We start from the raw sequence: 26,722 nt of genomic DNA on the forward strand, positions 1-26,722 counted from the left end.
AAAAAAAAATAAAAAATAGATCGTCACTATTGTATATACAACTTACGTACAATAGACTGTGACTATACAAACAATATACAAAATAGATGTCACTATACAAAATATATACAAAAATGACGGTGACTATACAAAACAGATATCACTATACAAAATATATACAAAATGACTGTTACTATACAAAATATATACAAAAAATATTGTTACTATACAAAAACTTATACAAAAAATACTGTTACTATACAAAAATTATACTTCCAACAGATGGAGTACAAAATAGACTTTCACTATACAGTTTATATACAGTTTAGCTGCCCCCAAAACTTTATTCACAAAACTTCCTATAACAACTTAGCAACACCAGCTAAATTTGCAAAACCTGTCGAAACAGATTAAAACTGTATAAATTACAAAACTAAAACTGTAGAAAAGTCAAAACTATACAAAATCTGAAACTTTTAAAATTTTACTATTAACTGAAAACAAACAAGTTGCAATTAAAAGTAATATTCAACATTAGCATTTCAAACATATTGTCCAAAAATATCCCAAACAAAAAGCATAAAACGTGATATAGGTATGCAACTGTATCCAATCATAAGACAATATCAGAACAAAACTATTTCATCTTAAAACTACATGTCAATTTTCCGCTAAACTATCCCAAACCACTTCATCTTGCCCTTCAACTTGCCCTTTTTCTTGATATCCTTCAGAGTCTCGTCATCACCAATGGCATGCATCTTCCCTTTTTTCTTGTTATCCTTCAAAGCCTTGTCATCACCAATGGCATGCCACTTGCCCTTTTTCTTGTTATCCTTTTCTGTCAGATCCTTCATTCTACCAGTAGATTTGTCATCACTAACAGCATGTGCTCTTTATTTTTTCACTCCATAATCCCATAGCAATATACTATATCGGTTTCGTATCCCATAAATATCAATAGCTTTAGGAATATTGTTGCCTTGAATGATGTACTCAGCAAATACAGCAACATAAATACCCCAGTCACTACATACAAGGTCGCACATAAAATGTTGAATAAGTTAGTATAATATCCAAATAGGAATTCATGTACAAAAATGAATTAAGAATCAGAAATATTCAATAATAATTTACGTGTTATCTTGCATTGGTGACCCATCAACGACATGAATCTCAAACGGATCAATGGCGGAAATTCCCATATGATTCTCCTTTGTGTCCCAAAAACTAATACGATGAAGGAAATATAGGAGCAACACTGAGTATGGTTCAATTGATCTTTGAACTGCACTATTTTGCCGCGCGCCACTCATGGAATCGTGTACATAAATGCGCAGATCTTTGAATGACAATATCGCCAATATCCAGTGCCACTTATCAAACAGATTTATAGGGAAAAGGACTTCATCAACAGTACACCAAAGAATATTACATCTTAAAAAATACCCAAGTATATACTCAGCAAGTGGATCTGTTTTAGTAATCAAATTCATGTCTCTGGTTTTCTCCAAAACTCCTTGTACAAATTCGAAATCAAGCAGTTAAACCAACAGTCGATAGTTGTGAATCTTACTGGAACATCACCGTACTTCCCTTTCTTTCTCAAATAGTAAAAAATAACATCAATATGCTGAAATATGAAGAATAAACACACATAATCAGAAAATTACATTATGAAAAAACTACAATGTATATTTTATGTATAAACCGATTATACATTTTACAGAAGATACTGCAAATATACATAAAAGATAGTCTTCCAAGTTGATACTATATTTTCTATTGCCATTATTATTCTAGTCCTTTCTTTTGCCTACTATCCAAGGGTTGCCGAGTCCCATTTCTCATTTTATTACAGATAGATTACAACATGGATAAAAGAAAAGAAATGGCATTTATGCTAACAAATTAACATCAATATGCTGAAAATATGAAGAACCATTATAGTGTTGACTTACTGAATCACACAGGGGTAGACCGAGATATGCAAATGTGAAGAACATTTTTTTCTCCAATATCATCAACTCCAAATTCAAAGATTTTATTTAGCTTAGTGCTAATCTCTGTATAAACACCACCCCTGATGAATCACGATAATAAGATATGGTTCATAACACAAAACACGGAAAATAAACAAGGAAAAAAAAAGAAAAAGAAAAAACTAAAACATAAAACTTACGGTGCATTAGTCCTTAAGCCTCTATTGATGAAAGTGTTCCACTTATACAATATTCTGAAATTAACAGGATTGTCAATATTTTTCTGAAAAGGATACTTTATAATGAATATGGATTTATTTGGCTTATTTGTCAAGATGGGCTTCTTTGACTTAGTTGGCTTATTTTGAGCAACTTGGATGGTGCCACCAGAGTCAAATGTGTTCCTGAATGGTGAATTCATGACCCCTGCCGGTTTCCTTTCTCTAAGGATCATTTCAGGTGTGTAATGATCAACAACAACTATACGATCTTCCTCCATAGTAGCAATATTTTTCTCCACTCCTAAACAATCACCATGTACAATATTTTGATCGAAATACTTTTGGGTAAGTGCAGTTATTTGAGCCTCGGCATCACTAGTCCACCCATTGTCCTCACCAAGTTCCTCACAACTATTTTTACCAATAACTTGTACAGAATCCTCCACCAAACCCCCCATATTAGCAGTATTTTTCTTAACTTCTACAATATTAACTACAATATCACCATCTATATTATTTTTGTCACAAAACTTCTAGGTGATTGCAGTGATTTCAGGCTCGGCATCCTCAATCCTGGCTTCGTCATCACCAACTCCTTCACTACTTTTACCAGCTTTTATAGAATCCTTCACCACACCCTCCATAACATCAACAGTTTGCTCTAGACTTACCTCAGTGCCAACTTTTTTCTTTACAACTTCCTCACTGCCAATATTTTTCTCCATAACTTCCTCACTAGCAAAATTATTCTCTGCAACATCCTTATACCAAAATAATCATTATGAATATCACCAGTATCATGATGGCTATGACTATCATGATGGTCGTCATCTTTTCTATTACCCTGTTTAGGAAAAATATAGAAAAAATTGTAAAGCTTATAATAACATGTAAAAATAATAAATAAGCATAGTCATGAGAATACCTTTGAAGCACCGTGTTCACCTAAAGCTTTAAAAAAAATTTCAAATGAGGAAATCATTAACTGCTCCAAAGACGAAACCTTGTCGTTTACCTATAAAAGAAAAAGTGAAACCGAATATAAATTAAGTTGTCAGAACTGCTCAAAGCCAAAATAGAACTGTACCTTGTGATTTCACTTCTCAGAAGTTTCAGCTCATTCTCGCTTGAACTCAAGTTACTGGGTTGTGGATCCGGATTCCCATTGTTTATAGGTTGTGATTCTAGCTTATTTTTGGGGTGCTTCTTAGCATTTTTTTAGGTCGAGTGTTGAAATCATCAACATCATCTCGTAGATTAACTTCAGCCACTACTCTAGAATCGATATACATCTCATTTTTATCTTCATACACCGGGACAAAATCATGTAATTCAAGCCTTGTTTGTTCAACATTTATTGGGGCAATGTTACCAAACACCAACTACAAATAAATAAATAAATACTTAACAATTATGAAATTTTAAACTAATAAAAGACAACCAATATATTACTTGTAGAAACTACACATCATATAGTTAATTTATATTATGTATATTAAAGGTATAATTTATGTATCAGAAATGTATAGTTTATGTATCAGAAGTAAATTCATATGTATTGCTACAAAATATTGTAAACTAAATAAAAATATTTTTTACCTACTCCCGACTTAAAGAAAAAACTCTTTCCTCAACCTCTTGAAGGTCATCTTCTTCTTTACAGTCCAGTTTAGTATGCGTGGCACAAGATCTCCAATCCGGTATGTGAGATTTTTGCGAGTATAGGGGCAGCATTTATAAAACCAACACTGGAATGCCAAAGGCAAACCACCATATCGGTACATCTCTCTCCTACTACGAACCTTATCTTTCATTGACTCCAACATAGCATTGAAAATCACTTTTCCCCAAGAAAAAGTCTCAAAATCACCAGATTCAACAAACAGAAAATCATTCTTTATTATGAAATCATCATTCGTAATAGAAAATAGAAAACTGTGAATGAAATACAATACTGCAATATTTAATGCGTTCTCATTAGATTTTCATATCTTTTTTAAGAAACAATCAGTTAACAATTTCTTAGACACTTTCGACATGCTTGAAAAGTACAATTCCATCAACCGACTCGACTGGACAGATTCATAATGCTTATTGGGATCACCATTACTCTTTAAACCTGTGATAATACAAAACTCTGCAAGTTCAAAGCGCAACTTGGTGCTATTCACTTTAATCCATAACTCATCATCTTTAGGTGACACCACTTCCCTAAGCAATAGTGAATGGATAAGTTGGTTTTGTATAAAAAAATTCGGGCAAGTCTACAAAATAACCAAAACATGTTGTTCTTAACATCTCAATATGCTGATCATCCAAAGTATCTTTTAAATATTTCACTATACTGCAGTTTGTATGCACACTGATACGAGTACTATAATGATCACCCAAAGGAATATAGTAATTCCAAAGTTACAGACAATACAAAAATATAAATATATATAAGCTTCATAACAACCACAAATATGCACTTTAAACATTACGTATACACTATGTGGATAGATGATACACTTTATATACAAATTGCATATTACTTATTGACTTGATACAAATTATATACAATATAAAAAAAAATGATACATTTTATATATAAATCTGGAACATAACTGCTATATTGGATAAATTTTTTACATACTAAAATAAACTAAGCGCACACAAGTCAGATTTATATCATTAGAAAATACCTTCAAATCAGATGAGCTAGAACATTTCTGATCAACGTGAACTTTTCTCTTTTTTGATAGAACATCATCCCCATCCCTTTTAGCCTTCCTTTTAGAACCTTTACCCTTATCCTTCACAACATCCTTTCCCACCATTTTAATATTTATTTTTGAACTTGTGCCTTTTTCAACAACTACACGCTAAGCAGTTTGTGACCTCGTTACTCTATCGCTGGGAGTCCCGCTATGTGAACGAGTCCTTCTATGAACAGAGGTACTTTGCATTCCTTCAGTAGGGGTATTTTGCATTCCTTCAACAGATTTAGGGGTTCCATGCCCCAAATCGCACCCAAATTCTGGTAAATCTTCAAAATCGTCATCATCATTCATACTGAAACTAGGGTTATATTTCACTAATTTACCAGCTAATTTCATAGAATTTGGAGATGCCCTAAACTTTCTCTTTTTCTTCAAAGACTTCTTTTCTTCCATTATAGACTCGACTATGAACAAAAATCGGAAAACCTACTGAAATTTTGACTTACATTTAGAGCAAGAGTAAAAATGGAGAAGTTGTGTTTGAGAAAAATGGAGAAGCTGTGTTAGAGAGAACCGAGTACAATAGGAAAAATGTGAGTGAGTTAAAAGCGTGGGTGGGTCAGTGCATTATGGATTGGCTTATGAAATGTAATGTGTTTGGGCCGGAGAGACATTTCGAGTTCATAGAGAAAATTATGGGCTATTAAAATTTTGAGGGGATATAGAGGATAGTTTACTCATAAATGAACGGCTGAAAAGAAACCCAATGGGCCGATCAAGCTATTATATATCTCATCTAGTTTACGCTCTCTATACTTGATTCTAGCCTTTTTGGATCCATCCTCATGAATTATGTCACTAACATTCACATCTATCAATCTGGAAAAAACAAAGAAAAAGAGAAAATGAATCCAAATACAAATTTCGTAGAGATTTGTAATATTTACGCAACAAGTAGACATTGAGTTTATTATTCAAATGATCACTCAATTATCCAAAAATATCTTGTAAAGTCATATTTTTTTTTATTTATAACAGAAAAAAATTACTTAACTATGCTTATTGCACTCAGAAGATCACTCCACCAGATTTCTCGAACTTTTCATGGTCAAATATATATTTTTACCCTCTAAATTATTAACTTTTTCTTTTTTTTAATTTTATAATTTTTTCTCTTTTTAATCTATATGATGGACATACCTATACAGCAAAAAGTCTTATTTATAAAATATAAAATATAAAATAATTTTCAAGCATATATAATAGAACTTTCCGATAATCCTTGACTGGTCAATGTTTGACAATAAGGTCATTTGTCGTTTTTTTTGTACTGTCAGTATATAAAGTTAAACTCACATAGAAATCTCTGAGAGATTATGGAAGTAAGAAAATATTACCTCAATACGTTTCATTGCTGATGAATAAACATGAATTTCAGAAACATACTCTGCAGAATAATTTCCAGCATATATACAAACAAGCTCCTACTGCTGGAGGCCGTGATCTAGTATATGTTGTATGAAATTCATTTCTCTGAATTTTCTCATGGATTTGAAGAAACTGGAAATGTCCAGTTACTTGATCTTTTGTGGCATATGGTTTGTTGTAACATTCTTGATTGATCATAATTTGCAGCTTTTTGGTGGAAAACTGATTTTGCACGATCCATAGAGGGAAAAATTGGTTCTACCATGTCTAAATGGTGAAGTGACATTAATAAAGATTTTGGATGGGATGATAAAAATCCTGTTATATCACCATGTAGATCAATCTGCAAGTTAATATCCAAGTATATATTATATAAGTTAATATCCAGTTAGATTTACTGTTTATTTTTTCCTAGTCGGTATACATGAATTGTATACTAATTATACACGTTTATCTACATATTGTAAATGAATTATTCATATATATATATATATATATATATATATATATATATATATATATATATATATATATATATTATTATAACATTTGTCAGCTATTTTTTCTTTAAACGGTTGAGCGAGAGACATTTTAGGTTAAATCTTCTATGTATTAGTAGTAAAGAAGAAAGAAGATAAATAAATGTAAAATGATTGATAAAACATTTCTAGTTCAATGCTCAATCTATGCTAAGGAAAAGCTGCATGTAGTTGGGTAGCTTTCATTTCTTTGACCTTTGGATTCTACTTGTAATATATATAAAGCTCACTGCACCTTCAATTAAGTGATATTATTGGACACCGTTTTGAGGATAAATTTAAGTAAATATGTCTATATGAAAATAATTAATTTAAAAAAAATTATACATACGTATAAAAGGTCGACACATTTTGAAAAATAGCAAACGTTAATTAGGATAGGAAATAAAGTTTAAGAACCCCATTAAACATAGATCCACGTTTGTGTTACGTGTATTGATGTAATTCACATAGTAGTGATTAAAGATTCAGAAAGATGAAGGAAGAAGAGAAGGGAAGATGAAGGAGATGAGGCACTCGTTTGCGAGAACAGAAATAAGCCAATGAAAGAGATTATTTCATTATTAAAAAAAGTGCATTGAAAATACAGTTTATTGTTGCCTTTATACACGTTCCATTAAAAGTGTATTTAAGCTTCTTAACTAACTCCTAACAATAAGCTTAACTAACTCTCTAACAGTAATTAACGGCTCTCTAACAGCTTCAATGTACAATGACAGTTATACCATTTATATCCCCCTCAAGCTAGGTGGTGAAAAAATATTGAATACACCTAGCTTGGATTTTAGATACTCATGTTGAACTTTGGCTAGTCCCTTTGTAAGAATATTCGCAGGTTGATTAGTTGTTGAGATGTAATTTGTAGTAATAAGTCGTTGTTGAATTCTTTCTCTCACAAAATGATAATCGATTTCAATGTGTTTGGTCCTTTCATGATATAGTGGATTTGCAGCTATTTGTATAGCTGATTTGCTGTCACAATAAATATCAATAGGCAACTTAATTTGAGTATCAGCTTCTTTAAACAGTTCATAGAGCCAAATTAGCTCCGCTACTTTTGTTGCTAAGCTTCTATATTCAGCTTCTGCAGAACTTCGAGGAACAGTAGTTTGTTTCTTTGACTTCCAAGATACCAACGAGTCACCTAACTTGATTAAGAAGCATGAGATAGATTTTCTAGTCAAAGGGCATGCAGCCCTATCTGCATCACAGAATGTAGTGATTGTATTAATCTGAGTACTGGATAGTAAGATTCCTTGACCTAGCTGATTCTTAACGTATTTGACAATTCTCTAGGCAACTTTCATATGTAATTTTTGGGCTGTTTAAGAAATTGACTAAGTGTTTGAACTCCAAAAGCTATGTCATGTCTGGTTACAGTTAGATATAAGAGTTTTCCTCTCAGTTTCTGATAGGAAGTTTGATCAACCGATGGATCAATGTTTTCTGATCCAACATGGTCATCATACTGCTATGAGGTTAGTTTGACATTATTGTCAATAGGAGTTACTACTGGTTTTGCTGCAGCAAGTCCAACCTCTGAAATTAGCTCCAAAGCATATTTCCTTTGATGCATAGTGATTTCTTTATGTGATCTAGCAAACTCAATACCTAAGAAATATTATAATTTTCCCAGGTCTTTCATTTTGAAGGCATTCTACAGTGATGTTTTTATTTGCTCAATAAGTTGTAGAGTCTCCTATGATTAACAAATCATCCACATACACTAAATTTATAGTGATTCCTTCAGCAGTCTTTTTAATGAATAGTGAATGATCAAATTGACTTTGTTTGAAGTTGAATTTCGGTAGAGCCTCACACTGTTTTATATTCCACTGTCTAAGAGCTTGTTTAAGTCCATATAGGGATTTAATGAGCTTTCATACTTTATTTTCCCCCTGGCTTCTAAATCCATGAGGCAACTCTATATAGATTTCATCAAATAAGTCACCTTGAAGGAAAGCATTATACACATCAATTTGGTGTATATGCCATTTATTTGAAGCTGCAACACTTAAGATAGTTCTCGCTATAACCATTTTCACCACTGGTGAGAATGTTTCTTGGTAATCTATCCCTTCTTTTAGACTATATCCTTTAGCTAATAGTCTAACTTTAAACCTCTCAACATTACCTGAAGCTTTGTATTTGATTTTGTTTCTTACCTTCTGGTAGTGTTACAATATCCCATGTATGATTTTTCTCAAGGGCTTTTATCGCTTCATTCATAGCTTCTATCCATTTGGGATCTAGGATAACTTCAAAGTAATTGGTAGGTTCAGCAATTGGGGAAGTTACAGCTACGTATGCTTGATATTTAGGAGATAGTTTGTCATAACTTATATATTGATCTAGTGCATTGGGCACATTTTGATGAATATTTAAAGATACAAAATCCTTCATCCAGATAAGAGGATGCTTACCGCTGCAGGACTTTCTAAGCTCAGGTTGTTGTTGATTCTGAGCTTTTGTAGATGTTTGAGAAGGCCCAGGTTGTTGCTGATTTTGAGCTTCTGTATTTATTTGAGTAGGATCATCATGAACAATATGATCATTTAGTTCAGTGTACATGTAGTCTGCTGGTATGTCTGAATAATTTTCTTCTCTTATGTCTTGATTTGCATTGGATTCTGCTCTTTCAATTCTGTCTGACTAACTATTGCTTGTGGTAATTTCTGATCTTGTTTCAAAAGATGTTTCATTTTTGTCAAACAATACTCTTGTTTTTTATGTGTTATCCACAAACACAGGCTTTGAAATACATTCTTTATTTGTCACGACCCAAAATCCAACTAGTCGTGGTGGCACCTAACCCAACCCGCTAGGTAAGCCAACTTTCACTTATCCAATTTCAATAATAATTATTAAAGCAATGTAAGTAAATAAAGATCTTAATCTTATACATTCCCCAAGAACTGGTAGTACAAATCATGAGCTTCTAAGAATAGAGTATACAAAACTGGTATGAAATAATACATCATCTGTTTGAAATGTACATGAACATATTTTTATAAATCTAAGGCTACCATGAACAAGAGGCAGCTACAACCGGAACGCTATTACATCTTCAGATCCAGCTCCCAACGAACACGGCGACATCAGCAGTCAACATCTGCACACAAGGTGCAGAAGCGTAGTATGAGTACAACCGATCCCATATACTCAATAAGTTATAAATCTAACCTTAGGTTGAAAGTAGTGACGAGCTTATACCAAGGTCGGGTCCAAGACAAATAGTACACAACAGTCCATAACAACGTAAAACAATAATACAAGTAACTCAGAGTCAAAATGCTCAGCTAAATTATTATTTCTAAAAAAATAGTTCTTCCTTTCAAGTACATCAGTGAAAATCCAAGTTGTTTACCGAAGTTGCCAAAAATATGAATAAGTTTAAAAATAATAATTTTCCCAAAAACTTCTTTCAATAATAAATAAGATGTTTCATTTTTTTTTTCATATAACCAGTGTAAAACAAATGCATCACTATGCCTATCTACCAACATGTGTCAGAAACCAGCAATGATGTAATATCGTACAACATGAGGAAAAATACATCTCTATGCATGTATGGCATGTGTGCATGTCAATGCAATGTATCTCAGAGATGAACTCATATGCATACTCTCATAGTATCAATTCACTCAGTCCTCCTCATCACTTAGTCCTCACAGTCACTCAGTCCTCACATTAACTCAATCCTCCCAATCGCTCGGCACTCGCACTCAGTAGGTACCTGCGCTCACTAGGGGTGTGTACAGACTCCAGAGGGGCTCCTTCAGCCCAAGCGCTATATCAAGTCAATCATGGCATAAATCAATAAAACATGTTGCGGTGTGCAGCCCGATCCATAAATATCCTCACAATCAGGCCCTCGGCCTCACTCGGTCATCAATCTCTCCAGTCTCTCTCTCATGGGCTCACAATATCATGAAAATAGCCCAAAAATAATGATATGATATATCAATAAATAATAACAGAGACCTAGAATGTGCGTCACCTCCCAAAAATTCACATAATACATATATTCAAGGTTCATACCCTCAGCTTCAAGATTAGAAGAGTTACTTACCTCGAACAAGACGAATCCAATTTCGAGCAAGATCAAAATGGTTCAGAAATTCCATTCTACGCGTATCAACTCCTGAACAGCTCGAATCTATTCACAATTAATTTGATTCAGTCCACACAATTATAGGAATTAATTCCATATCAAAATACTAATATTTTCCCACAAAATCCGAAATTACACTCCGAAAATCGCTCGTGGGTCCCCACACCTCGGAACCCGACAAAAGTTACAAAATATAAATGCCCATTCAACCACGAGTCCAACCATATAAAATTTACTCAAATCTGACATCAACTCGACCCTCAAGTCTTCAAATTAAACCAAGAGGGTTTTCACAATTTTCCAACTTAATTCACCAATTAAATGTTAAAAACAAACATGGATTCGGGTAATTTAACCAATATTGAGTTAAGAACACTTACCCTATTTTTTTTCTGGAAAATCGCCTCTTCCCGAGCTCCAATCCGTCAAAAATGGTCCTATTTGCAGAACTTAAACTCACTTCCCGGGCTTTTCTTCTTCGCGAACGCGGTCAGTGCCTCGCGTTCGCGAAGCACAAAATTATTCCCACCCAAATTCCTCCTTCGCGAACACGACATCCCCCTCACGTTCGCGAAGCACAAAGTGACTCTGCTTCAATGCCTTCTACGCGAACGCGTTCAACCAATCGCGAACACGATGCTTCGTTTCCCCTCACTACGCGAATGTGACACCCCCTACGCGAACGCGTAGACCAATTGCCTGGGTCCTCAGTTGCTTCCTCTCTTCTTCGGGAACGCGTAACACCTCTCGCGTTCGTGATGCACACCCAGTCAACCCTTCACGAACGCGAAGAGAAAATATTGCCAGCCTCTCAGTTCCTTTTCGCGAACGCGAGACTCCACTCGCGAACGCGATGAATGAATCCAGATGGTGCATCAGAAAACTTTCAGCAGAGTTCCAAGACAAAAATCCAACCCGTTAACCATCTGAAACTTACCTGAGGCCCCCGGGACCTCAACCAAATACACCAACAGGTCCTAAAACATCATACAAACATAGTTGAATCCTCAAATCACCTCAAACAACATCAAAACTACAAATCGCACCTCAAATCAAAATCTATGAACTTTAAACTTTCAAATTCTATATCTTGTGCCGAAACACATCAAATCAATCCGGAATGACTTCAAATTTTGCACACAAGTCATAATTGACATAACGAACCTATTAAAATTTTCAGAATTGAATTCTGACCCCGATATAAAAAAGTCAACCCCCCGGTCAAACTTCCCAAAAACTCGACTTTCGCCATTTCAAGCCTAATTCCACTACAGACCTCCAATTAATTTTTCGGACACGCTACTAAGTCCAAAATCACCATACGGGGCTATTGGAATCATCAAAATTCAATTCTGAAGTCGTTTACACATAAGTTTATATCAGGTCAACTTTTTCAACTTAAGTTTTCAATTATAAGACCAAGTATCTCATTTCACTCTGAAATCCTTCCGGACCCAAACCAACTAACCCGATAAGTCATAAATCAATTGTAAGTCATAAATTGAGCAGTAAATTGGAGAACTGGGTTATAATACTCAAAACGACCGGGCGGGTCGTTACATTCTCCCCCACTTAAACATACGTTCGTCCTCGAACGTGCCAAGAGTTGTTTCCAAGCCATCACATCACTATTCTATATTATCACGCACGTACCCGGGGGTGATTCCACGTCACCCTATTCCACATAGGACTAACAACACAATACAACTGAAAATCCTTAATTTAACCTTTGCCCAAAAACCTTGGAATTCAATTCCCAACCTTCAGAATTTCTTTTCAAGACACGAATCTTACATTTACACACTGTATAAGTCTGAACAAGACGTATCGAGCTATAACTATAATCACAGATATAATTACCCAGCATATTACACAACTCGCTCGCTCGAAGCACCATTCCTGATCACAGTAACTTACTCCAAGCCAACCAAGTACTAGCATTAAATCCCATATCGAACAAAACCTCATCCCAACACCTTCGTACACTGTTGATAATAAAAGAACACGCAGAAACTTGTAACCATTCATCAGATCCACCAGTTGTGGAGCTCCCTCTCCTTCAACAAGAACCATTGCAAATTTCTAAGCCGACTTTTAATATTACCCTTCCGAATGTACTGTAATCAAACATGATAGTACCCATTCTAGGTCCGATGACCTTATATTATTAAACACAACTGTCCCACCGACATGCCACATCAATATAACTCCAGCCACCACTGCGAAATCTGTGTACGCAAATATGGGATATATCTCAAGGAAGAGAACCATATTGCAAGTTCAACAAGCACCACCACAACCATAATGTTATAACCAACTCCTCAAATTTTGTGAAGAGGATAAACGCAGGCGCATGTGCACAATTGTAGAGGAAAGAAATTAATGAATCAGATAAATTATCATAGAAATAAAATTTCCACACATTGCACGGACAACTCACGTGCCAATAATATGAATCGCCTGGCATGGTCACAGGCCTCCAGTCCCAGCAGACCATACAGGAGCAATTAAACAAGTACACTTGTATATGATAATGAAATAAGATTCTCATGCTCCTCGACTGGTATAAATAACATGCCATAGTGTAAGCATGTGCAAAGTCTGCTATCACACTTCAAATCGGCAATTTAACACAGAAATAGTAACTACCCTGTTTATTCAGGGAATTAGCCTTTTTGTAACCTCAAGAGTAGCCCAGATAGTTCTCAACAAAGGTAAGAACACGAGAAACGCTATAACTTTACGCTTAACAATCAACTCTAAGTATATCATAGCCTAAGTATTCTTTCGAGTATAAATACCTGCTCCAATGCCCGCACATTGGCTCAAACCTCACATATATGCACACTTATAGCGCGTAGCTATCACAAATAATTAACGCAACTAGTGCCTCCACTGAGTTAAAATAAAATACTTACCTCAAATAGGTCGCAACCCGAAACAATATACTTCTGAGAACTCCCAGTCTCCAAATTCATCGAACACATGAATCACCGTAACTGATCCCAACTCCATTACTAGAATGACTAACACATCTTCCATTCACGATAATCCCATGAGGAATACTTTCATAATTCTTTCGTTCCACATAGCAATAATTTGAATATCAGCAGTCTATCAACCAAGCGAGTACTGCAATACCGATAAACATCCGTAAGTCAAAACACAACGCGCCTTCTGAAATGCGCACCCTTCTCAGGAATTATCGAGCAATTATAACATTTATCGAAATGTATGAAACTGATCATGATGTCTAACATTTGTTACCTTCTCTTCAAGACTGAACTATCACCTTGTGCATGTAAATCCTAATCCCGCACAACACACCATATCTATTATGCCATCATATGACAAGCACAAGAATCTCATTATCAACTATGGGTCACCAGCAAAGTACATATCCAGTTAGTTAGAAACCTTCCTCTTGCTTCCTTCCAGGAGGAAATCACAATAACAACATGTTTCCCACACCAGTAGAAAATATCTGGTTCAAACCATGGTAGAAACCATCAAGAACACTTTGAAATCCATCTACACATAACCAAGCTATTAGAACTAAATTCCTTTAACTCGACCAAACCACGTAGGTCATCAAAACCCAAGAATATTGCCACCAAAACATCTATAGAGTCTCACCACATCATAATTACCCCTATAAATACTACAACCGAAACACCCACTCTGAAAATACCTTATTTGAGTCTAAGGCCGTTTCATTCACCTTCCTGATACCGAAATATAAAATCCATAATGATATACGAAAATGCCACAAGTCTCGACACCATCCAACTTAAATCTCAGATTTTAGCCATAAATAAATCCGCCAAAAATTCTCAATTGTTACATATTAATCTCGAATCCATTAGAACTTTCTCGAGAGTCACCCACTTTGCTAAAATCTAAATTGCACTGCCCAAATAGTCTGAAAGACACGTGCCCCATTAGCACAGCAACACTCAAAGAGGTAATCCTGCCTTAACACCACTGATCAAATTCAAACTCTATGTGCACTACACTATTCACAAATAACAACTCACCCACTCCGTGATTTTCGTATACTCATAAAGCGCAATATAACCCGTATCTAGAAATTTCCTAACTCGAGTCATTCTCGAACTCCACCTCTGCAAGTAATCACTGATTCCCAAGTATACTTCAAATCAAAACAAAAAAATGACACATACCCATGAATTGATTTGTCCATAGCAGACTCTCTCACTTGGCTCAAAGCCATAGATTTAAACACTCCATAACTCACAATACCCATACTTTATTACTGTCATAATACCACAGTCAGTTCAACAAAAATTCTTCTCAGGCCCATGCAACACCAACCATAAAATACCTCAATCATCCGCTAATATCGCATTTATTCTCTTGACAGTCAAGTCAACTTTCTCAACTAGATTCAAATTCAAATCTCAACACATATAACCTGCTGGTAGAAAAGAAACTCTCTAATCTACATTATAAGAAACACACCTACTTAGCCTCAAATTGGAATCTTGTTATACCCTTTCGCATCCACAATTACTACGCAATCACTTAATCTTTCTAAGTCCAAACTCATTTACCAGACACGAGAATTTAATTTGCCCCAAAAATTAACAATGTGAAAGATCTTTCAAAACATTCACACTTGAGACTGTACGTCACATCAAAACAAAAATCAAGCACCCAATGGACTTCCTTTACACTTCAAGGAAACACTTATCGCCACATTCACATCGTCTTAACACATCCCTCAGTTACATCATACTCATCACAAAGTCATTTCACCACTCATCGAGCCACAAATTTCACTCGTAAGGACATTATCGGACATATGAGTCCAAATGTATAAGTTACAATTGAAGCTATCGAGCTTAAGTTGGGGTTCAACCATGGCCTCAAGTCCTCTAGACTGGCCCATCACCAAAACATAGAATACACATCTCGCACATCATCCCTGAAATCACAAGCCGGCGATGCACAGTTGATACCGAGCGCTCATGTGCGCATACGAATGCGTGGAAGGAATTCAAAGAGTTATATCTCAAGCTAAATCAATTCTGCACGATAAGGAAAGAAAGATGAGAAGTATATATCCTAAATGTCATGTAGCCTCTCGAAGATAAGTATAGACGTCATCATACAGATCCACAAAACTCTACTAGACACTTGCTCATGACTCGTAAAACCTATGAACTCAAAGCTCTGATACCACCTTGTCACGACCCAAAATCCAACTAGTCGTGATGGCACCTAACCTAACCCGTTAGGTAAGCCAACTTTCACATATCCAATTCCAATAACAATTATTAAAGCAATTTAAGTAAATAAAGATCTTAATCTTATACATTCCCCAAGAACTGGTAGTACAAATCATGAACTTCTAAGAATAGAGTATACAAAACTGGTATGAAGTAATACATCATCTGTTCGAAATGTACATGAACAGATTTTTATAAATCTAAGGCTACCATGAACAAGAGGCATCTACAACTGGAACGCAGGTACATCTTTAGATCCAGCTCCCAACGAACACAGCGATATCAGCAGTCAACATCTGCACACAAGGTGCAGAAGTGCAGTATGAGTACAACCGACCCCATGTACTCAATAAGTAACAAACCTAACCTTAGGTTGAAAGCAATGATGAGCTTATACCAAGGTCGGGTCCCAAACCAATAGTCCACAACAATCCATAACAACGTAAAGCAATAATACAAGAAGTAACCCAGAGATAAAATGCTCAGCTAAATTATTATTTCTAAAAAGATAGTTCTTCCTTTCAAGTACATCAGTGAAAACCCAAATCGTTTACCGAAGTTGCCAAAAATATGAATAAGTTTGAAAACAATAATTTTCCCAAAAAATCCTTTCAATAATAAATAAGATGTTTCATTTTTTTCTTTCCAGATAACCAGTATAAAGCAAATGCATCACTATGTCCATCTGCCAACATGTGTGAGAAACCAGGAATGATGAAATATCGTACAGCATGAGGAAAAAGACATCTTTATGCTTGTATGTCATATGTGCATGTCAATGCAATGTATCTCAGAGATGAACTCATATGCATACTCTCAAAGTATCAATTCACTCAGTACTCCCCATCACTCAGTCCTCACAGTCACTCAATCCTCCCAATAGCTCGGCACTCGGCACTCGCACTCAGTATATACCTGCTCTCACTGGGTGTGTGTATAGACTCCGGAGGGGCTCCCTCAGCCCCAGCGCTATATCAAGCCAATCATGGCATAAATCAATAAAACATGTTGCGGTGTGCAGCCCGATCCGTAAATATCCTCAAAATCAGGCCCTCAGCCTCACTCAGTCATCAATCTCTCCAGCCTCTCTCTCATGGGCTCACAATGTCATGAAAATATCCCGAAAATAATGATATGATGTATCAATAAATAATAACAGAGACTGAGATATGATATGTAATGACATGAATATGACTGAGTATGAAGTTTCAATTTAAAACAAATAATTCACAGCAATATGACCTCTGTGGGTCCTAGTAATATTGGCACATAGCCTCAACATGACTTTTAATATGATTCTCAGCTCAATGTCTTTAGCACATAAAACTACATAGAAAATGCCAAGATTATTTGACTACAAAATTCCACAGAAACAATTATGTCACAATTTCTATGGTGCACGCCTGTCACCTAGCATGTGCGTCACCTCCCAACAATTCACATAATACATATATTCAGGGTTCATACCCTCAACTCCAAGATTAGAAGAGTTACTTACCTCGAACAAGATGAATCTAATTCCGAGCAAGATTAAAATGCTCCAGAAATTCCATTATACGCGTATCAACTCCTGAACAGCTCGAATCTATTCACAATTAATTTGATTCAGTCCACACAATTATAGGAATTAATTCCATATCAAAATACTAATATTTTCCCACAAAATCCGAAATTACACTCGGAAAATCTTCCGTGGGGACCACGCCTCAGAACCCGACAAAAGTTATAAAATATGAACGCCCATTCAACCACGAGTCCAATCATACAAATTTTACTCAAATCTGGCATCAACTCGACCCTCAAATCTTCAAATTAAACCAAGAGGGTTTTCATAATTTTCCAACTTAATTCACCAATTAAATGTTAAAAACAACCATGGATTCGGGTAATTTAACCAATATTAAGTTAAGAACACTTACCCCATTATTTTTCTTGAAAAACTCCCGAAAATTGCATCTTTCCGAGCTCCAATCCGTCAAAAATGATCCCATTTTCAAAACTTAAACTCACTGCCCGGGCTTTTCTTCTTCGCGAACGCGGTTAGTGCCTCGCGTTCGCGAAGCACAAAATTGTTCCCGCCCAAATTCCTCCTTCGCGAACGCGACATCCCCCTTGCGTTCGCGAAGCACAAAGTGCCTCTGCCTCAATGCCTTCTATGCGAATGCGTTCAACCAATCGCGAACGCGATTCTTCGTTCCCCCTCACTACGCGAACGCGACACCCCCTACGCGAACGCGTAGACCAATTGCCTGGGGTCCTCAGCTGCTTCCTCTCTTCTTCACGAAGGCATAACACCTCTCGCATTCGCGATGCACACCTAGTCCACCCTTCGCAAATGCGTCCTTCTCTTCGAGAACGCGAAGAGAAAATATTGCCAGTCTCTCAGTTCCTCTTCGCAAATGCGAGGCTCCACTCGCAAACGCAATGAAGGAAATCAGATGGTGCATCAAAAACATTCCAGTAGAGCTCCAAGTCAAAAATCCAACCCGTTAACCATCCGAAACTTACCCGAGGCCCCCGGGACCTCAACCAAATACACCAACAGGTCCTAAAACATCATACGAACTTAGTCGAATCCTCAAATCACCTCAAACAATAGCAAAACGACAAATCGCCCCTCAAATCAAAATCTATGAACTTTAAACTTTCAAATTCTATATCTTGTGCCGAAACACATTAAATCAATCCGGAATGACTTCAAATTTTTCACACAAGTCATAATTGACATAACGGACCTATTAAAATTTCCAGAATTAAATTCCGACCCCGATATCAAAAAGTCAACCCCCGGTCAAACTTTCCAAAAACTCGACTTTCGTCATTTCAAGCCTAATTCCACAACGGACCTCCAATTAATTTTTCGAACACGCTCCTAAGTCCAAACTCACCATATGGGGATATTGAAATCATCAGAATTCAATTATGAGGTCGTTTACACATAACTCAATATCTGGTCAACTTTTCCAACTTAAGTTTTCAATTATGAGACTAAGTGTCTCATTTCACTCCCAAATTCTTCCGGACCCGAACCAACTAACCCGATAAGTTATAAATCAATTGTAAGTCAAAAATTGAGCAGTAAATTAGGGAATGGGTTATAATACTCAAAACGACCGGCCGGGTCGTTACATTATTGGCAAATGGAAATATATCTTTACTAAAAGTGACATCTCTGCTAACAAAGAAAGATTGATTAGAGAGATCATATAAGATATTGCCTTTTTGGATTTCTGAATAGCCCATATGGACAGATAGTTTTGCTCTAGGCATTAACTTGTCATGCGCCTGAATAATTTTTGCAAAACATAGGCAACCTAACACTCTAAGGTGTTGTATAGAAGGCTTTCTTTTATGTAGCTTCTCAAATGGAGACATATTTCCAATGACTGAACTAGGCATTCTATTTATCAGATAAACTATAGCTAATATGCAATATCCCCAGAACTTGATAGGTATTTGAGCTTGGAATTTGATAGCTCTTGTAACTTCCAGCATATGTTTGTGCTTTCTTTCAGCAACTCCATTTTGCTGAGGGGTATAAGCACAGGTTCTTTGGTGTATAACACCCAAGGTTCTGAATAGATTTTCACATACATAGTTTACAAACTCTGTTCCATTATCTGTTCTGATGATTTTTATTATCTTCTCAAATTGAGTTTTGACAAAGTTAAAGAAGTGCTGAAGTGATACACACACATCAGACTTTTGCTTTAGCAGGAACACCCATGTCATTCTTGAAAAATCATCTACAATAGTCAAGAAGTATATATTTCCATCCATAGTAGCTATTTCACATGGGGGCCACAAATCTACATGTATTAGATCAAAACAACTTCTACTCTGAATACTACTTGTAGGAAAAGACAGTCTAGTTTGTTTGGCACAAGGACAAACTATGCACTTATTTATTCTACTCTTGATAGTTTCTAAATCTACTTGAATCAACTTCTTTAAAACTTGTGTAGATACATGACCACATCTTCTATGCAACAATATTACATCTGATTTTTCAGCTTCAATTGTCTCATTACTTCTTGCAGTTAGTGCCTCCATTTGTCTATTTTTCTCTTGTATCAGTATATAGTAGGTAAAGCACACCATCTTCCTTAACAATCCCATTCACCTTCCTAGTGAAGAGCTCCTGAAACAGACAAAAATCAGGGAAAATGGAGTTGTGCACTGCAATTCTTTAATTAGTTTATAGACTGGCAGTAGATTATATTTAAATTGAGGAACATAAAACACATTTGTTATAACTTAGCTTTCTAATATTGAACTGGACCTTGTATGAGTGTGTGATGACCCAATATGTTATCTTTAATTTTAAATATTTATTTTTGTATTTTGAGACCTCAAAAACTACTATTCATTATTCCTCGACTTGCGTATACAGTCTTTAAATTTTTTCGGAAAGTTTTAATATGAAAAATTGATTAAAATGTGAAATAGAGCTTTAACACTCAACTAAGTTGACTACGGTCAATATTTTGAGCCAACGAACCCGGATAAAATATTTTGACAGCTTTGGTAGGTCTGTCTCGTAATTTGGGACTTAGGCATATGCTCGGAATTGAATTCGAAGGTTCCTAACTCAAATTATCGGCATTTAACGAAAACTAAAAATTTAAAGGTTTAAGAATTCCTAAATTTGATCATAATTGGGCTTCTGTTGATACCGGGTCCCGATTTAGATTCTGAAAGTTCAATCAGCTTCGTAACAATATTTATGACTTATGTATAAAATTTGAAGTTATTCCAAGGTACGTAGGCACGTTTTCCGTTAGTTTTTGAAAAATAAATAAATAAAAGGTTTGATTTTATAAAGCTTGAATTTTTAAAGTTTGACCAGAGATTTGACTTTTGAGCAAACGACCCCGAAATAGAATTTTGATCATTTCAATAGCTTCGTATGGTGATTTCGGACTTAGGTGCATGTTCGAATTTGGATTTGGAAGTCCGTAGGACAATTCAGCGCATTTTGGCAAAAGTTGGAAAATAAAGAGTTTTTGAAAGTTTAACCGGGAGTTAACTTTAATGATATCGGGGTCGGAATTCGATTATAGAAATTGTAACATCTCCATTATATCATTTATGACTTGCATACAATATTTGAGTTCATTCCGAATTGATTTGGCATGTTTCGGCACGAGTTATAGAATTGAAAATTTCATAATCTCATAAGTCTGAATCGAAGAACGATTTGTAGTTTCGCCGTTGTTATGTGTGATTTGATACCTCGAGTAGGTCCATAATATGTTTTGAGACTTGTTGGTGTGCTCGAGCGGGGTCCCGAGGGGCTCGGGTGAGTTTCGGAGTGGTTTCGGACTATTCTTAGGTCACTTTTAACTGCTGATTTTTGACAGCAGTGTGCGAAATTTCTTATGCACACAACTGACTTTGGAAGCTTATATCTCGCAATATATAAGGAATCTGAAAATTATCAAAACATGAAAATTGAAGTTCTTTGTTTCTAGTTTCCATAAAGATAAACCATTCATCATTTAGATATTTGTACAAAAAGTTATGACCGATTGACTGAATGCTGGTAATGCAGTTTTTGTTTGCCTAGCAGTGTGCATCGCCAGAAATTTTTGATGACTGGGCTGACTTTGGAAGCTTATATCTCGCAATCTATAAGGAATCTGGAAATTATCAAAAAATAAAAGTTGTATCCATTTGATTCTAGTTTCCAGAAAGATAAACCATTCATCATTTGGACACTTGTATAGAGAGTTATGATCGATTGACTGACGGTCGGTACCACAATTTTTGGCTTGAAAATTTTCAGACAAGTCGCATCTCACAAATGCGACTTGCCTGGAGAGAATATATATGTCCGGAGTCCGACATTTTTGTTCATATTTATAGTTTTAGACCTCAGTTTTGGGCGATTTCAAAGGCATTTTTCACGAGTTTGAGTTGGGTAAGTATTCTTTATCCGAAATTAGTTATATTTCATGATTTCATACTCATTTATATCATAAATCCGGGAATTTATGTAAGAAAAATCATATTTTTATAAAATCTTCCAAAAACGAAAATTTAAGATTTGAAAGCCAATCTGATGTCGGAATTCGATAATTTTTGTATGGTTGAACTCGTATCGGAATGGGTGTTCGGATTTCCTGAGTTTTTTTCGGGATTTGAGACGTGGGTCCCATTATCGGTTTTTGAAATAAATTTCAGATTTTAATCCGAAAAATTAGTAATTTCATATGGAATTAATTCCTACAATTCGTGTTGAGAATATTGAATTGTTTATGACTAGATTTAAAGCTTTCGGACATCAATTTGCGAGGCAAAGGTTTATTGGAATCTTGAATTTGGTTGTGAAGCAAGGTAAAAGTCGTGGTTAACCTTGACTTGAGAAAATAGAACCCTTAAATTATTTTTATGTGAATTTCATGTGTAACGACGTATAGGCGAGGTGACGAGTGCCTATATGTCGTCAAATTAATTGTTTGCACATTTATCTGGAAATCATAAATTATTTTAAATCATGAATTAATTATTATATTAATTATTTCTCTCATATTCCTTACTCAATATTATGCCTTGAATCCATGTTATATTTGCTACATGCTTATTTGATTTACGTGACTTAATTGTTACTTGATATTTAGCATACTAAATAATAAATTGCCTATTTTCTCCTTAATTTCCACAATTAATTGCTACTTGTTATCACTTGTTTCTAAATAAATCATAATTAGTATATGCTCTTTGTCTTACAATTTCATATTAATTGTAGCATTTATTGGAATAATTTCTTTTATAAGAATTGGTAAATTATATTATTGAGGAGCGAGTTACACGCCGCAATAGAAATGAAAGTGCATATAATAGAGGAGCGGGTTGCACGCTGTAACAGAATTGATTGAAAGTGAATACACTGGAGGAGCGGGTTGCACGCCGCAACAAAATTAATTGAAAAGATATATTGAGGATTGGGTTGCACGCCGCAACAAAATTAAATAAAAATAAATATATTGTGGGATCGGGTTGCACGCCACAACGGAAAGTGATTTAAGTAATAATTGGTTATGACTGCCGAGTTGGCTTGATTGTTGATAGGATTTACCAGTTTAATTTCTATTCATGTTCTCCTATATTGTTGTTATTATTATTATTGCGTACAGGTTAATGTAAGTGAACTGCCTTAGTCTCGTCACTACTTCATTGAGGTTAGGCTCGACACTTACTGGGTACATGGGGTCGGTTGTACTCATACTACACTCTGCACTTCTTGTGAAGATACCGGAGTTGGTCCCAATGACGTATAATAGATTTGCTCGAATTCAGCTATCCACAGGAGACTTGAGGTATAGTTGCACGACGTTCGCACCTCTGAAGTCCACATCTACTTTATTTTAGCTGTCTATTTCTATCACACAGCTTTATTTTCATTCAGACCTTTATTTATATTATTCTAGTAGCTCGTGCACTTGTGATACCAGTTCTGGGATGGTATTTAGACATCACTATTATTATGGTTTACTCACTTTATTTCAGATTTTATTCCAGTTATTAGTTTCTTTATTATTAATTAAATTAAATTGTTAAAATAAATGGTTAAAATTATTCTAACGTTGGCTTGCCTAGCAAGTGAAATGTTAGGCGCCATCACGGTCCCGAAGGTGGGAATTTTGGGTCGTGACAAGTTGGTATCACAACACTAGGTTACATAGGTCTCACGAGTCACGAGCAAGCTTAGTAGAGTCTGAAGGATCAGTACAAAAACGTATGTACTTATCTTCCACAGGCTATGGAGTTTAGGAACAATTTCACTTCTATTCTACTATGTCGTGCGATTTTATTCTATCATGGACGATTGAACTCTTCTATTCTTGTCCTCTCACAGATGGCGAGAACACGCACTGCGTGTACAGCTGGATAGGAGCCATAGCCTCCAGTGATAGCTACTACTAGGGGTAGACGCCGAGGCCGAGGTCGCGCCAGAAGCCGAGGTAGAGGAAAAGGCAAAGCTCAATATAGAGCTCGAGCAGCAGCATGTAGAACCTCGGGTGGATTTAGAAGCAGAGGTTCTAGCTCAGACGGTACCTGTTGGACCAATTTAGGTTCCGGAAGGATTCATAGCTACTTTAGTACTTCAGGACGCTCTAGTCCGTATGGTGAGTCTTATGGAGGGTGTGGCCCAAAATGGTACATTTCCAGTGGCACCAGTCGTCTCACAGGGACAGACACCTCCCCAGTATTAGGCTCCAGTAGCCCATCCAGTTGGGGTAGTTCAACCAGTTGTTGCATCACAGGCATGTGATAGGCCTGCTTTGTCTTCTAGGGCTTTGTTGAGGTTGGACAATTTACCAAGCTATTTCCAATCCATTTCAGTGGTACACCTTCTGAGGACCTACAATATTTTCTTAACCGATGCTATGAAGTATTGCAGAACATGGGGATAGTCGAAAGCAATGGGGTTGATTTTGTTGTGTTTCAGATGACTGGTTCCGCTAAGAGGTGGTAAAAAGATTATGTATTTACTAGACCAGTTGGTTCGCCTGCAACTCGTATTGGACTCGGTGCAGTATTGATACAAGATGGCAGGGTGATTGCATATGCGTTGCGGCAGTTGAAAATTCACGACAAGAATTATCATGTTCATGACTTAGAATTGGTAGCCATTGTTCATGCGTTGAAGATTTGGAGGCACTACCTTTACGGTGTATCATGTGAAGTATTCACTGATCATCGTATTCTACAGTATCTATTCAAAGAAAAAGATCTCAATTTGAGGTAGAGAAGATGGTTGGAGCTGTTGAAAGACTATAATATCACCATTTGTATCACCGGGGAAAGGCCAATGTGGTGGCCGATACTTTGAGTAAAAAGGTTGTGAGTATGGGTAGCTTTGCATATATTCCAGTTGGTGAGAGGCCGCTAGCTACAGATGTTCATACTTTGGCCAATCAGTTTGTGAGGTTATATGTTTCGGAGCCCAGCCGGGTTCTAGCTTGCACAATCGCTCGGTCTTCTTTATATGAGCGCATCAGAGATCGATAGTATGATGATCCTCATTTGCTTGTCCTTAAGGACATGGTGCGGCACGGTGGTGCCAAGCAGGTTATTGTGGGAGATGATGAAGTACTGTGGATGCAGGGTCGTATTTGTGTTCCTAATGTAGATGGGCTTCGTGAATTAATTCTTGAAGAGGCCCACAGTTCCCGGTATTCTATTCATTCGGGTGCTAAAAAAATGTATCAAGATTTGCGGCAACATTATTGGTGGAGAAGAATGAAAAAGGATATAGTTGCATATGTATCTCGGTGTTTGAATTGTCAGCAAGTTAAGTACGAGCATCAGAGACCTGGTGGTTTGCTTCAGAAGTTAGAAATTCCTGAGTGGAAGTGGGAGGGTATCACTATGGATTTTGTTGTTGGACTCCCACGGACTCAGAAGAAGTTCGACGCAGTATGGGTCATTGTGGACAGGTTAACCAAGTCAGCATATTTCATTCCAGTGGTAATTACATATTCTTCAGAGCGGTTAGCTGAAATTTACATTCATGAGATTGTCCGCCTTCACGGTGTGCCCGTGTCTATTATTTCAGATCGAGGTACGCAATTCACCTCGCACTTCTGGAGGGATGTACAGCGTGAGTTAGGCATGCGGGTTGAGTTGAGTACAACATTTCATCCACAGACAGACGGACAATCAGAGCGCACTATTTAGATATTGGAAGATATGCTTCACGCTTGTATTATAGATTTTAGAGGTTCTTGGGATCAGTTCTTGCCACTTGCAGAGTTTGCCTATAATAACAACTACCAGTCGAGCATTCAGATAGCTCCGTATGAAGCAATATACGGGAGGCGATGGTGTTCGCCAGTTGGATGGTTTGAACCGAGAGAGGCTCGGTTGTTGAGTACTGATTTGGTACTGCCTTGGATAAGGTCAAGGTTATCCAGGATCGACTTCGCACAACTCAGTCTAGGCAAAAGAGTTATGTCGACCGTAAGGTTCGTGATGTTTCATTCATTACTGGAGAAAGAGTATTGCTCCGGGTTTCTATGAAAGGAGTAATGAGATTTAGAAATAAGGGCAAGTTAAACCCTAGGTATATCAGACCCTTTGAAATTCTTGAAAGGGTGGGTAAAGTAGCCTACAAGCTTGCACTACAACCTAGTTTATTAGCAGTTCATTTGGTGTTCCGTGTATCTATACTCTGGAAATATCATAGTGATCCCTCCCATGTGTTAGATTTCAGCTCAGTCCAATTGAACAAAGATTTGACTTATGAGGAGCCGGTAGCTATCCTAGCCTGGCAGGTCCGACAGTTGAGGTCTAAAAGTTATCCTTCAGTTCCAGTGCAATAGATAGGTCAACCAATTGAGGTAGCTTGGGAGTCCGAGCCGGACATGCGGAATAGATATCCCCACCTTTTCACCAGCTCGGGTATTTTTCTAACTCCGTTCGAGGACGAACGTTTATTTTAGATGTGGAGAATGTGATGACCCAATATGTCATCTTTAATTTTAAATATTTATTTT

At 36.4% G+C, this 26,722-nt stretch overlaps 1 protein-coding gene across 3 annotated transcripts; it reads right to left on the bottom strand.

Moving 5' to 3' along the window:
• Positions 1-494: 494 nt before the first annotated feature.
• Positions 495-6,775, bottom strand: LOC117278677 (uncharacterized). Of its 3 annotated transcripts, XR_011412226.1 has the most exons (8): positions 6,282-6,775; positions 4,867-5,763; positions 3,270-3,564; positions 3,108-3,197; positions 2,162-3,026; positions 1,941-2,062; positions 1,117-1,612; positions 495-1,008 (listed from the first exon to the last, which is right to left on the bottom strand). XR_011412226.1 is itself a non-coding variant. In XM_033658142.2 (7 exons), the coding sequence occupies exons 2-4, from the start codon at positions 4,999-5,001 to the stop codon at positions 2,874-2,876; spliced, it is 378 nt and encodes a 125-aa protein (XP_033514033.2). In that variant the 5' UTR covers positions 5,002-5,763; positions 6,282-6,775; the 3' UTR covers positions 495-1,008; positions 1,117-1,612; positions 1,941-2,062; positions 2,162-2,873. The 3 variants fall into 3 exon arrangements, 1 of the variants encoding a protein (XP_033514033.2); XR_011412225.1 differs by having other exon boundaries at positions 3,108-3,564; XM_033658142.2 differs by lacking the exon at positions 3,270-3,564.
• Between the last annotated feature and the right edge of the window lie 19,947 nt (positions 6,776-26,722).

This window comes from Nicotiana tomentosiformis, chromosome 11 (genome assembly GCF_000390325.3).
Source record: "Nicotiana tomentosiformis chromosome 11, ASM39032v3, whole genome shotgun sequence".
In the NCBI taxonomy this organism is placed as follows: Eukaryota; Viridiplantae; Streptophyta; class Magnoliopsida; order Solanales; family Solanaceae; genus Nicotiana; species Nicotiana tomentosiformis.

Bases quoted from the DNA above. Each gene is read 5' to 3' on its own strand.
- LOC117278677 (XM_033658142.2), bottom strand. From the start codon at position 5,001: ATGGTGGGAAAGGATGTTGTGAAGGATAAGGGTAAAGGTTCTAAAAGG. The intron at 3,198-4,866 runs GTATTTTCTAAT...TTTCTTTTATAG, and splicing joins CTAGCTCATCTGATTTGAAG to GTAAACGACAAGGTTTCGTC. The intron at 3,027-3,107 runs GTATTCTCATGA...TTTCCTAAACAG, and splicing joins GTGAACACGGTGCTTCAAAG to GGTAATAGAAAAGATGACGA.